We start from the raw sequence: 12,419 nt of genomic DNA on the forward strand, positions 1-12,419 counted from the left end.
TGCTGCTGAAGAAATCTAACTCGGAGGGTACATGGGCTTTGGTTAAATGTCTGGTCTGAACGACTGCATTTCTGACAGTGTCATGCTTCCTGACAACTGCGTTGGTGCAAGGCTTGAACTCCCAGCCTTCTAACTTGAAGAGACACGAGTATTCTCACTGGGCTGAACCCAACGTTGAACCATATAGTTTAATATCCCATGGATGATATTATGCTACATATAATCTTTTGATGTTTTAAAGGTGATGTTTCAACAAGTTGCAGTGATATCCAGAAGACAAAGCAAGTACACAAGGATGGAGAATATCTGCTCAAAATTGAAGGCAAAATGATAAAGGTATTGCACTAACAAACTGCATACTGTTTGCTCAGAATCATGAGTGTTGCATCATTATATTGATACTTTGGTTTGCAGATATATTGTGCAGGAATGCATTCTGATTATCCCAGGGAATATGTAACTTTATCCAGTGGGGAGGCAGACAACTATTCCGAAGTCTATGGATACAGGTAAGTAATTTATTGGCAGAATATTAAATAACCACCTTACTCATTAAGTCGTGCTCGTGTAAGAATTACAGTTGCAGACATATTTCCATTTAAAAAGAATAAACTTGCATTCATATAACCATCTCTCAAATATTCAGGATTCAACCCGCTCCCCAAATGCTTTGCAAACAATTCATAACTTTTTGAAGTGCTGTCATTTTTCTTTCAGAGATAAATGTGGCTATTTTCACACAGCAAGATCCCAAATGCAAATAAAATAAAATAACTTGTGTTTGTTGAGGGATATATATCTTTCACAGCACGTGTTTTTGTTTTCTTTTAATAACGCTATGATTTATTTTACAATTATCCAGACAAGCATACTTGGCATCCATTTAACATTTGAAAGACAGCCTTAGTATTAAATGCAGGTGTCGGCTTAGAGCATGTTCTGCAGACCCTGGAGTTTGAACCAAAAACCTTCTGATGTTGAAGGAGAGAGTGTTATCACTGACGGAATTTAAAGACCAATTGATTAAAAACATTAATTTTTCTGTTGTGTTTGTGATAAGAAATTAGAGTTTTCTTCTTCATTGATTTACGGTTGGTGAATATCACTCGCAGAGCATTCTGCAAGGAGGATTGAATATTGTTAATTCACGTGAGATTTAAGTAAACTAACAGCACAAAACCTGACTGATAGAACAATTATCAGTTCACTGTGTTTTGCTTCTACACCTGGGATAGAATGAAAACTTGCGGACAAGACATCAGCTACTTCCCCACAATGGCACCCAGGAGGCCAGGCTTCCCTCCTACAGCACATGCAGATTTTTGACCCAATAATATAAATATGCAGCTCCCCAGTTGGAAGCATTTTCTCCCACTGCCCGTCTCCAGTGCACAGCAATAGCATAATTTTGCAAGATCTGCCCTGGAGTTCCCTTCAAATGGGATGGGTCCATTCAATGTTGACTCATTGACAAATTTGAGTATTCAGAACGTCTTCTTTTAGGCAGTCCCTCGGAGTCGAGGATGATTTACTTCCACACTAGAAGTGAGTTCACAGGTGACTGAAGAATCCAATGCGTGATCTACAGTCTCTGTCACAGGTGAGACGGACACTAGTTGGAGGAGCAGATAGGTGGGGTGCCCGGGTTGCCAAGCGCTCCTTTCACTGTTGACACTTAGCTTCAGCTTGCTCTCGGCAACAAAACTCGGTGTTCAGCTCCTTCCTAGATCCTTTTCCTCCACTTTGGGTGGACTTCGGCCAGGAATTCCCAGGTGTTGGTGGGAATGTTGCACTTTTTCAAGAAGGTTTTCAGGGTGAGCTTGAAGCTTTTCCTCTGCCCTCCTGGGGCTCGCTTGTCATGTCGAAGCTCTGAGTAAAGCGCTTGTTTTGGGAGTCTCATGTTCAACGTGTGGACAATGTGGCCTGCCCAATGGAGCTGATCGTGCCGCGGCAGGTGCAGGTTGGTAGGGATTCTTTGTCTTATGCATGTTTAGTATTGGGCCTATGTTCTCATAGCTTCAAAGAAGGTGATGATGACGGCTTAGAACTCTGCTTCCAAGTATGTGCTGACGCAAGCATTGTCTGCATACTATAGTTCAATGACAGAGGATGGGATGATCTTGAATCTGCTCTGCAGGAGGAGGAGTTTGAGCAGATTCCTGTTTGTTCTGTAGTTTAGCGCCACTCCAGCGGGGAGCTTGCTGGGGGTGGGATGGAGCATTGCAGCAAAGAAGATCGCAAAGAGAGTTGGGGTGATGACACAGCCTTGCATGACCCTGATCCAAACATGAATACGGTCTGTGGTGGATCTTTTGATCACAATCACTGCTTTCATGTCAACGTGGAGCAGGCAGAGGATGTAGACAAACATTTGGGGGCAGCTGAAAAGCAGAAGGATGCTCCATAATCCCTCATGATTGACAACGTTGAAGACCTTTGTGAGGTCAACAACCATGTACAAATGTTGGTGCTGTTCCCTGCATTTCTCTTGTAGTTGCCACGTGATGAAGATCACACCACGAGCTGGTGGTGGGCAGCATGCTACAGGATGGAGTTGAGGACACTCGAGTTGAAGTCAGTCTCTCTGTTAAAGAGGTCTTTGAAGTGCTACTTCTAGCAGGTGCTGTCTGGCTCTGTTCTTGAAAAGCATCTCTTCCTTCTTGGCCAGTTGTGGGGTGGGTCCCTAGATGCTTGGGCCACAGGTGGTCTTAACTACGCTAGAGAAACTTTACATGTCACGGTTGCCGGCTAGCCACTGGCTCTTCTGCATTTTCTCCACCCATCTGTTCTTTAGGTCACCGGATTTTTGCTGGACCTCCGCTTGCAGCTGTCTGTAGAGCTTCTTTCTTGCTCTTGAGTTGGGTTGCTGTTTCATGTTCAGAATGGCCTTGCAATTGCAGCTTATCAGCTCCTGGATCTTCCGGTTGTTCTCATCGAACCGATCTCGGTGATTTCTGGTTGTGTGACCAAGTGTCTCTTCACACATGTTGACTATGGCGCTGTGGACACTCTGTATCTCAGGATCACTGGGAATCATCAGGTTGGCAGTAGTTGGGCGCTGGTTGAAAATCATAGAATCCCTACAATGCAGTAGGAGGCCATTTGGCCAATTGAGCCCACGCCAACAACAATCCCACCCAGGCCCTATCCCTGTAACCCCACATATTTACCCTCCTGGTTCGCCTGACGGGGTCAATTTAGCATGGCCAATCCACCTAACTTGCTCATCTTTGGAGTGTGGGAGGAAACTGGAGCGCCCGGAGGAAGCCTACACAGACCTGGGGAGAATGTGCAAACTCACACGGACAGTGACCCGAGGCCAGAATTGAACCTGGGTCCTGCCGCTTTGAGGCAGCAGTGCTTGCCACTGAGCCATCCAAAAGTGTTCTCTTATCAGGGTCTTTGAGTGCCTCAGTGTTGATTTTTCTGTGGCATTGTTTCTGTTGCTGTCACTGCTTTGGAGCTACATTGATGTTGATCACAGAGTGGATTAGCCGGTGGACTGTCCAGCAGTCATTGGTTCCTGTCATAGTGCGGGTGATATGCACGACCTTGCAGTTCCTCACTTGGACGATAATGTAGTCAAGCAGATTCAGTGTTTGGAGTGAGGGTGTTTCCATGAGGCATTGTACTTGGATCTCTGGTGGAACAAGGTGTCGGTTATGATGAGGCTGTGTTCTCGGCATTTTGTCAGGAGGAGGCTACCGTTGATGTTGGATTACCTCCTCTCTGCCGATTACACCGCCCCAGAGGCCTGTGTCCTTTCCAACTCTAGTGTTGAAGTCGCCAAGGAGGATCAACTTATGGTCCATTGGGACTTTGGCCACAGATTGTTCGAGGCCAAAATAAAATTCCTCTTTAGGCTTACCTGTAGCATACATGCTGAAGACTGTCACACACTGGTTCTGGGCTAGGGTGAGCTGAAGGGTCATGAAGTGTTCATTTATCTCACAAGGGGAGTCTCCGAGATGGTCAAATAATTTGTTTTTAATGGCAAAGCCAAACCCATGGAGGTGATCACCTTCTGCTTTACCTTTCCAGAACTAGGTGTAAGCGCCACCCTTTTCTTTGAGTTGCTCTTCCCTTGCCCACGTGGTCTCACTTAGGATGGCAGTGCCATAACACCTGAGCTCCTGGGCAATAATAGTGTGCCATTCTGGTCTGTCACTGTTGTTCATGAGGGTCCTGGTGTTCCAGGTCCCAAACTTCATTTTAAGGGGTGGAAGATGCCTGTGCGTGAGTTCACTGGACTGCACTCCAACCCAGAAAGCTAAGCTCTGCAGGTTAATGAGGTCAACAGTTGCAAGAGCACTAGTTTAAAACACATTTGAACAACATCTTGTTACAATAGGAAAGCAGAGCTTGCCATAAAGTTTCAGCATAAACAGCTGATGTTCCCAAACCTCTTTTAGATTAACTTTGATATCCCATGTAATTGTTTTCATCCACTGCTCCAAGCCTTAATGTGACCCAGTCACTATGGGAGGAAGAGCATCATCCTGTAGAGAGGACAAGAAAATAAAGTTGGACAACAACAGCACAAAACACCTTTATGAAAGAGCAGGGTTCATAGAAAATTAGCAGTTGGCTAAAGCACCTTTAGGAGCAGTATCTAGGGGAGGGGTAATGTAAATATTAAAAATTATTGAGCTCAGAAGTTGAGGAAAAGTGTTAAGGATTTGTATAATAGACGTTGATCAGAGCAATAGTATAAAAATAAGTATTGTTCTAACTGGAATTTCTAAACATTATTTTTGTTTAGGCTGCATAATCCTTATGAATGTCCTTATAATGGGAACAGGAAAAAAGACTGTGCTTGTAAAAACGATTATCTCGCAGCAGGGCACACTGTGTTTCACAGAATACGCTTCGATATCAGCACAATGCAGATTATCAGTAAGTCCTTTCCTCATCTTGCTTAGGGTTGGATAATATTCTTCTTTGCACAAATCAGGGGAAGTCATCGATTTAATCGCCATAATTGTAAAGGGACGTAGTGGACAGTGATGAGTCACAAGAGTAACCAATATTGCATCTATTAACAACAAAAACAGAAAATGTTGGAAAAATCTCAGCAAGTCTCTCCACAGCATCCGTGGAGAGAGAATAGAGCCAGTGTTTCGATTCAGGATGACCTTCAACAGAGCTCCAGCTAATACGTCAATGGACTTTGTTATTTTTGTTGCTGCTATTTTGCACAAAGGATTTTTGGGTTGAGTTGATAGAGAGAGATGAAGTGGTTATTGGTAACGACAAAAGATGGTGCATAAAGTAATGATTGCAGCAAATTTATGGAAGGAAATAGAAAAAACTTGGGCCTAAATTTTTGCTCCCAGGTTGCAAGCTCCGCAAATCAGACCCGTTTGCTCTGCAAACCAGACCCGGGAAAAAGTGCCCCAGGAGTTGGGAGTTCCATGCAGCAGTTTCTCTGGGAGTATGGTTGGGCAATGCTGGAATGAGTGCGGAGTCTGCCGGGTGTGAAGGTGAGCTTGGCAGAAGGCCTGTCCTCATGCAACAGCTTCGGAGAGGCTCTCTCCCATTGTGAAAATCCAGGCCTTGCATTTTATAGTGCCTTTCACAACATTAAAACCTACATCTCATGAGGTGCCTTTAGAAGTGTAGTCACTGTTGTAGGAAAGTGCAGCAGCCATTTTGGGTAAAGCAATATTCTATAAGCAGCAGTAAGATAATGACCAAGTAATCCATTTTTGGTGATTTGAAAAAATAATTGTCCATTCGCCTTGCTTCATCTCTCTCTAATTTCAAGGTCTTGCTGAAGAGTCATCTCTGACCAGATCATTCATTATTTACCTTTATCTGGCTCAATGCTCTTAATTTTGAAAATCTCTTAGAGATATCCTTTTTACTCCCTCTGGATGCAGTTTTTCTTTTTAAATTCCTTTAGAATGTAGAGTGGGAAAAGAGATATTTTGAAAGCTACCTAACATATCCAGGTGATGAATTTATTTCAAAAGCACAATTTTTAATTGAAACGACTGATTTCACAGCTGTGCCAACAAAACATATGTTGCCCATTCTTCCTGTCTTTCTTTTGTTAGAGCTGTAGGACCCTAACTTCTCATGGCAACTGGCTGTGCTCACCTACTGTAGCTTATATAACCTTAGCCACAGCAGTCCATTTAAACATTGCTGTACCACAACATTGAGCAAACGAGCAGTGAAGCAGACCTTGCAAACAATATGTTACTCATTTGTTACACTAGCTTTGCAAAATTAATAATGGTTTCAAGATGGCTTTGAATTTACACAGATGAGACATTCTAAGAGTTGTACTCTGCTGTAATTTTATACCAAAGCAGCTAGTTCCATTAGTCAGATAAAATCTATTTAATCAGGCTGTTTTGAAATAAATAAAGCAAAAGGCTGAAGTTCTGTCAATTTAACATTATTGGGGGAAACAAGTTTTCTATAATTTTGGACCTGATGATGCATCAGTCCTCCATTTTATTACCTGATGGTCATTTTACCCTCCAAGTTTAATATTATTAACAAAAGACTCAAGGGAGAGGTTGTAAGAACTTTTTCCATGCTGAGATTTTTCGGATGTGGAATACTCAGCAGAAAAGGTGGTGGTAAGCAGAATCCATAATACCTATTAGAATAGACAGGTGTTTGATGACCGGTGTGGACACAATGGATCTCAGGACCTCTTTCTATGCTGTAAAGCTCTGTGGCCAGAATTCTACTGGCTCACCCCGCCCATCGATGGGGAGGCTGAGGGCAATGAGGGTGCCCCTTGGGCAGTGCTATCCTGGCACTGCCCATCGGGCACTTTGGCACTGCCCACCAGGCAGTGTCAAGGGATGGGGCTTACAGAGGCAGGGCTTATAGGGGTGGGACCCATGGAGGCCGGGCCTAAGAGGCAGAGCCTGAGGGGGAGGCCCGATCGGCGTGGGGGGTGGGGGAGCACGCTGCACACTCCACCTGTGATTGGATCAGTGGCAAGGGGGCCCACTGCCACTCTGCAGATGAACAGGGACATGGGGAGGTGGTGCCCACTCTGTATCGCGATCGTTCGTGGGGGAGGGGATATCAATCGGTCTGGGCGGCGGCGGGGGCTGCATTTCGGGCAGTGTGGGGCTCGCGATCGGCTGCAGCCCCCCCCCCCCCGATTGCAGAGGGTGGGAGTTTGTTCAGGCTGCCTGCAGCAGCAGGGACCTGACGGCTCGCTCTGACTGTCGGACCTCGGCTATTGCTATTGGCTGTGTGCAGAATCAGGGGTCTGTGCATGTGCAGTACCTCCCTCTGCAGGCTGACTGGCGAATTAAGCTCAGCCCATTGCCTGCAGCAGCTAGAACTGGTCTTGCCCATTTTTCCATGCACTAAGTGCACAAGATTGGGCGCGAAAACCAAAAAACATCTGCAAATCTCCTCTTTTCACGCTAGTTGAACGCTTAGAATCATGCTCATAAAATTCCACCCAATGACTCTCTGACCTTGGAAAAGGGATAAACATTTGAAAAAGAAAAAAATGAATGAGATTTGGAAGAGGACAGGGAAGGGACTAAATGAATAGCTGCTTCCAAAAATTGGCACAAATGCAAGGGCTGAATGATCTCTTCCCCACGAGGTTCATGGGGAAATCACCTGAGTGATCTCCCTGTGTACTCGTTGAGTACAAGTTCCCCTGGTAACAGGCAGTGACCTGCCCAGCTGGAGTAGAGTGGACTAATTGCATTATGATTCAGTGATACCAAATTTGGGATTTTAAAAGGCTGTAGATTGAAAAGTCTGTTGTGGATGAAGTATTCCAGATTAATGAGGTTTTGGTTGAGTTAGAGTAGGTGACAATGTGACTTATTTTGATTTCAGTCTTGTGAGAGAAGAGCACCTGTCATGAAGGAATAAATCCAACACTTTTTTGGATATCATGGCAGGCAACAGATCCTCTTATCCATAAAGTCACCATTGCTCTTAAAGCAGAAATAGAAAACAATGCATGGAATAACAATGTGGAATATGTTTCTGATATCTCAATTTTTCCAGTTACAGACTTGCATTTTGCTCAGACAGTTCATGGAAGGGCAGTGCCATTTGCGACAGCAGGAGATTGTTATAGTGCTGCCAAGTGTCCCCAGGTAAGGAATGATCTATTTGAATCAAAGTTATATATAATCTCTCTCTCTTTCAACCTTTCCGCACTCTTGACAGTGCATCGGTCAGACTTTTGTCTGTTTCAGTGGCTAATTATTCCTGGAACAAATCGCTAGTCTGTCACCAGAGGCCTATAGCTTATCACATCACATCAAGCACAGCCACACACTCTCTCTTGTACACATGCACATATGCGCACGCACGCACGCACCCCACACAGACACGGAGAAGGTGCAAACTCCACACAGACAGACATCCAGGCCGGAATCAAATCCAGGACCCTGGTGCTGTGAGGCAGCAGTGCTAACCATCATGCCATCTATATACCATCCACTTTTCCAATTTAAAAGTGCTCAATTGTAGGATTAAGTATACATTTAAAACCGAGAAAAATTGTCAGAAATTTACAGTCAGTAGTTAAGAGAGAAAAGGGAGAGATACGGCAAATACACTTTTAATAAATAATATTTTCCTACGTAACTGCTTGTCAAAATGGAGTCATTTGGAAACCTGGCCCATGAGTGTTTCTGGAAGCTCTATTTAACAGACAAAAGTGACACTTTCTGCTGGAGGGTGTTTACTTGCTGACCTGACATCAACCTGTAAATTCCATTAGGTCACCCCCTGTAGGCAGTAAACTGGCAATCTCAAAATCCCTGCCATTCATTAGAGGCCCCAATGGTGTCTTACCATTCTCGTTACAAAGGTAAAGAACAACTCTGTCAACCCTCCTTTTGTTATCCATTTCATCAAGTAAACAGTATTGTTATTTGTGCATCCAAGGGATTATCAGGGTTTGTGGACTGTGGCATCCGTGCGGATCAGCCCTGCTGAGAACAGCCCCGATATGTTGTGTAAGCTGTAAAATCTGCGAGTGGATTCTTGTCTTTCCATGTATAAAGATTAAGGTATATTTAGCATTTACATGCTATCAATGAAGTGTGTATCAGCATTAAAAACTTTACCCCATTATTTCCTATATATATTCGCTTCCAGCACAGAGTGCTGAAGTTACTTTTATGTTCCAAAATAATTTGTTACAAGACCTATTTCTGCATGGAATGGTATAGATCTAACTATGCAAAAATATAATGAATAAAAGGACATATTTGCTTTTCAAACTTCAGCTTTCACTTCATCGGATAACTAAAACGAATCATTACAAACATTTACTCTTCAGCTTCAACCTGGAGAATCTGGGTTAAATTAGTGTGACGACTACTTGCATCAATTGAAATGAGGTGCACTTGCTAAAGTGCGTTACACCTGAATATTGGCCACCACTCTCCTCCCATCCAAAAAATGTGACTAGTTCTTGATGTTTGTGAGGAAACGATGAATTAACAGACTTCATTTTGACAAGCAGTTACGTAGGAAAATATTATTTATTAAAAGTGTATTTGCCATATCTCTCCCTTTTCTCTCTTAACTACTGACTAGTACTAGTAGATTAAATGGTATCAGCTCAATTTGATAATATGGGAAAACATAATGGCCAGATTTTACCACCCCGCCTGCCACGGTAATCGGAGCGGGCGAGTGGTGGACAATGGAAAGGTCCGTTGACCTCGGGTGGGATTTTGCGGTTTCTGGACAAGCATGGCTGTAAAATCCCGCCCGTAGTGTAGTAATTGGCATTAATTTATATAACGTTGCTGATTGCAAATTCAAAGCAACAACTTTTATCGCACCTTTAATGTAATGAAACATCCCAAGATACTTCACAGGAGCATTACTAAACATATCATTCGCTTATTTTGTGAATGTCCTGTGTTTTTTCCCAAACGTGAAAGTAAGGTCACTTTGATTCTAAATGGGATAAAAACCCTTCGTTGTTAATACTATTAGATTTGACCCTGAGGATCTCAGCTGGAAACTCCTGAGAAAGTGGCTGTTTGAGTGTTTTCCCAGGCAGTCACAAATACCCTCACTTCTCATGTAGGTGCCTCTGAGAATGCCGTAATCTCTCAGTTGAATGCAGGGTTTGTTAAGGTACCAGTTATGGTGTTCTGAACATTTCTCATCACATCTTGTCACAGAAAATCATGCATCCAGTTTACACAAATAGCTCAGTGACGAAACATGTTCCCCAAGTTAAGGTCAACTAACATCTTTAGGGAGCAAAAAGTTAATGTAAAAATCTGTGTAAATTTGTTGATAATCCTTCCGTTTGGAATGAAGCCAGTTTTACTTGGTATACCACTTTTTCAGATGCTACTTTTTGGCAGTCAGGTTTATCTAAGAGCGATTTGACAAGGTCAACAGCCCAACGTCATTCCATGGCAATGATCTGCAGCTTATGTTTTGTTACATTTTACTCTGATTGTCGAAACAAAAGTATACCATGATCATGAGAACTGCACAATTATTCCACTGTTCTGTGTAACAATAAAGGAGCAACTTACCTTCCCCAATCATCTGGATTATCCTCTATGAAATAAAAAAATCTCTTTGACAGTCCAGTTCACCGAATTGAACTGAATGAATTACCTATGAGTCCAGATCTGGGCTGTTTAAAAACAAGAATCTGATAAATCCATTTTACTGCCTTTGCAGATTGGACAAGGACAAATGAGTTTGTTTCTATCTTCTATCTGACTTCTTTACAGTAGGTCTGTGATCAAGTGATGTAGAGCTGACTTATTTTGTGTACAAATTTCTTCCTCACTGATTTAGGATTTTTATTTTGTGCATGTCCCACCCCCCTCCCCATGTAAAACTTTCTGATCTCTGTCATGTGCATTGTTAAGGCTGCTGTCTCACCACCATGTCCATTGTTTGACTTGCTTTTTTTCGTGGTGCTTAATTGCTAAGAGGCACATTCACATAATCCACAGCATGCTCAGTGTCCACCAGTGAAGAGCATTATTTATGCCTGCCCGCCCCCACATAAAGGTTTAACCCCAGTGTGAGACAAACTTTTTCAAACCCTGCTTACCTGCAGATAGCGGTTTCCATCATAATCAACAACATGCTGACTGAGCAGCAGATATGTGGAGCTCTCCTTAGATATACTTAGGCTGTCAGATCCCACACTTTCAAAGTAGAAATTTAGAGGGAACCGATGGGCCAGTAGTAAGGCTGATTCAAACAAGTTGGTAGCATTAGCATCAGTAGTGAAGCTTCTGAGTCATTTGGTTTTGAACTGACCCAAAATAAAGACATAAAGACTGTCTAGTTCTGATCACTTGGTTATAGATAGTGATCTTCCTTTGAAAATTAAAGGATGTGGATCACAATACTTGCCCACAAAATGAAAGTGTAGCGATTTCTGTTCCTCTTCTGCAAGTGTAATCATTCCGCGATTTTACCCACCCTTCGCTGGTGACGTTGTGGGGTTCACACCTACAAAGGACAACAAACTCATCTCAATGTATTTGGAAAAATTTTCAGGCTCCCTTGCCATATTATCCCCACTCACTGTATTTACAAACCTCACCCATGTGACGGGGGCAGGGGAAAGGAAGATGCCAGCAATGGTTGGGGTGGGGAGGGTGGGGGTGGAGATGTTGCTGATGATTGGGGAGGGGGGGCAGGGGTGCAAGGGAGATGCCGGTGATGATGCCATTCAATGATCGCCGGGGGAAGAGATGCCGGTGATGATGCGGTGGGGGAATGGGAAGATGCCGAAGATGATCCGGGGTGGGGGGGGGGGGGGTGGGGGGGGGTGGAGAGATGCTGGTGATGATGGGGGAGGGGGAGATGTGTGATGAAGGTAGATGGCTGTTGAGGAGCAGGTAGGGAAACAGGTCCTGGAGAGATGTAGTAATAACAGGGTTGTCGTGATGGGAGACTTTAATTTCCCAAACATCGATTGGAATATCCCTAGGGTAAGGGGTTTGGATGGGGAGGAGTTTGAGAGGTGTGTTCAGGAGGGTTTCCTGACACAGCACGTGGATAAGCCTACAAGAGGAGAGGCTGTACTCGATCTGGTACAGGCTAATGAGCCTGGACAGGTGTCGGATCTCACAGTGGGAGGGATAGTGATCATAACTCTATCTCCTTTACGCTGACATTGGAAAGAATTAGGATCAGGCAAGCTAGGAAAGTGTTTATCTGGAGTAAGGGGAAATATGAAGCCATCAGGCAGGAGGTTAGAGGCGTAAATTGGAAGGAGGTATTCTTGAGGGAAAGTACCGAAGCAAGGTGGCAGATTTTCAAGGAACGTTTGTCTGGAGTCCTACATGACAACGTTCCGATGAGACAGGGAGGTTTTGGTAGGTTACGGGAACCGTGGCGCACGAAAGCTGTGCTGAACCTAGTCAAAAGGAAAAGGAAAGCATACAATAGGTTCAGAGAGCTAG

General features: G+C 43.8%; 1 protein-coding gene across 2 annotated transcripts in view; it reads left to right on the forward strand.

Moving 5' to 3' along the window:
- LOC144498690 (A disintegrin and metalloproteinase with thrombospondin motifs 20-like) overlaps window positions 1-12,419 on the forward strand; it is a 417,617-nt gene that overhangs the window by 393,234 nt on the left and 11,964 nt on the right. The window contains exons 34-37 of one of the 2 annotated variants that reach the window (XM_078220194.1): window positions 242-336; window positions 415-509; window positions 4,763-4,896; window positions 8,008-8,099. In XM_078220194.1, the coding sequence (XP_078076320.1) occupies window positions 242-336; window positions 415-509; window positions 4,763-4,896; window positions 8,008-8,099 (416 nt within the window). The remainder of the gene's footprint in view (window positions 1-241; window positions 337-414; window positions 510-4,762; window positions 4,897-8,007; window positions 8,100-12,419) is intronic. The other variant, XM_078220195.1, reaches the window with a different exon arrangement.

Source organism: Mustelus asterias, chromosome 9 (assembly GCF_964213995.1).
Source record: "Mustelus asterias chromosome 9, sMusAst1.hap1.1, whole genome shotgun sequence".
NCBI classification, from domain to species: Eukaryota; Metazoa; Chordata; class Chondrichthyes; order Carcharhiniformes; family Triakidae; genus Mustelus; species Mustelus asterias.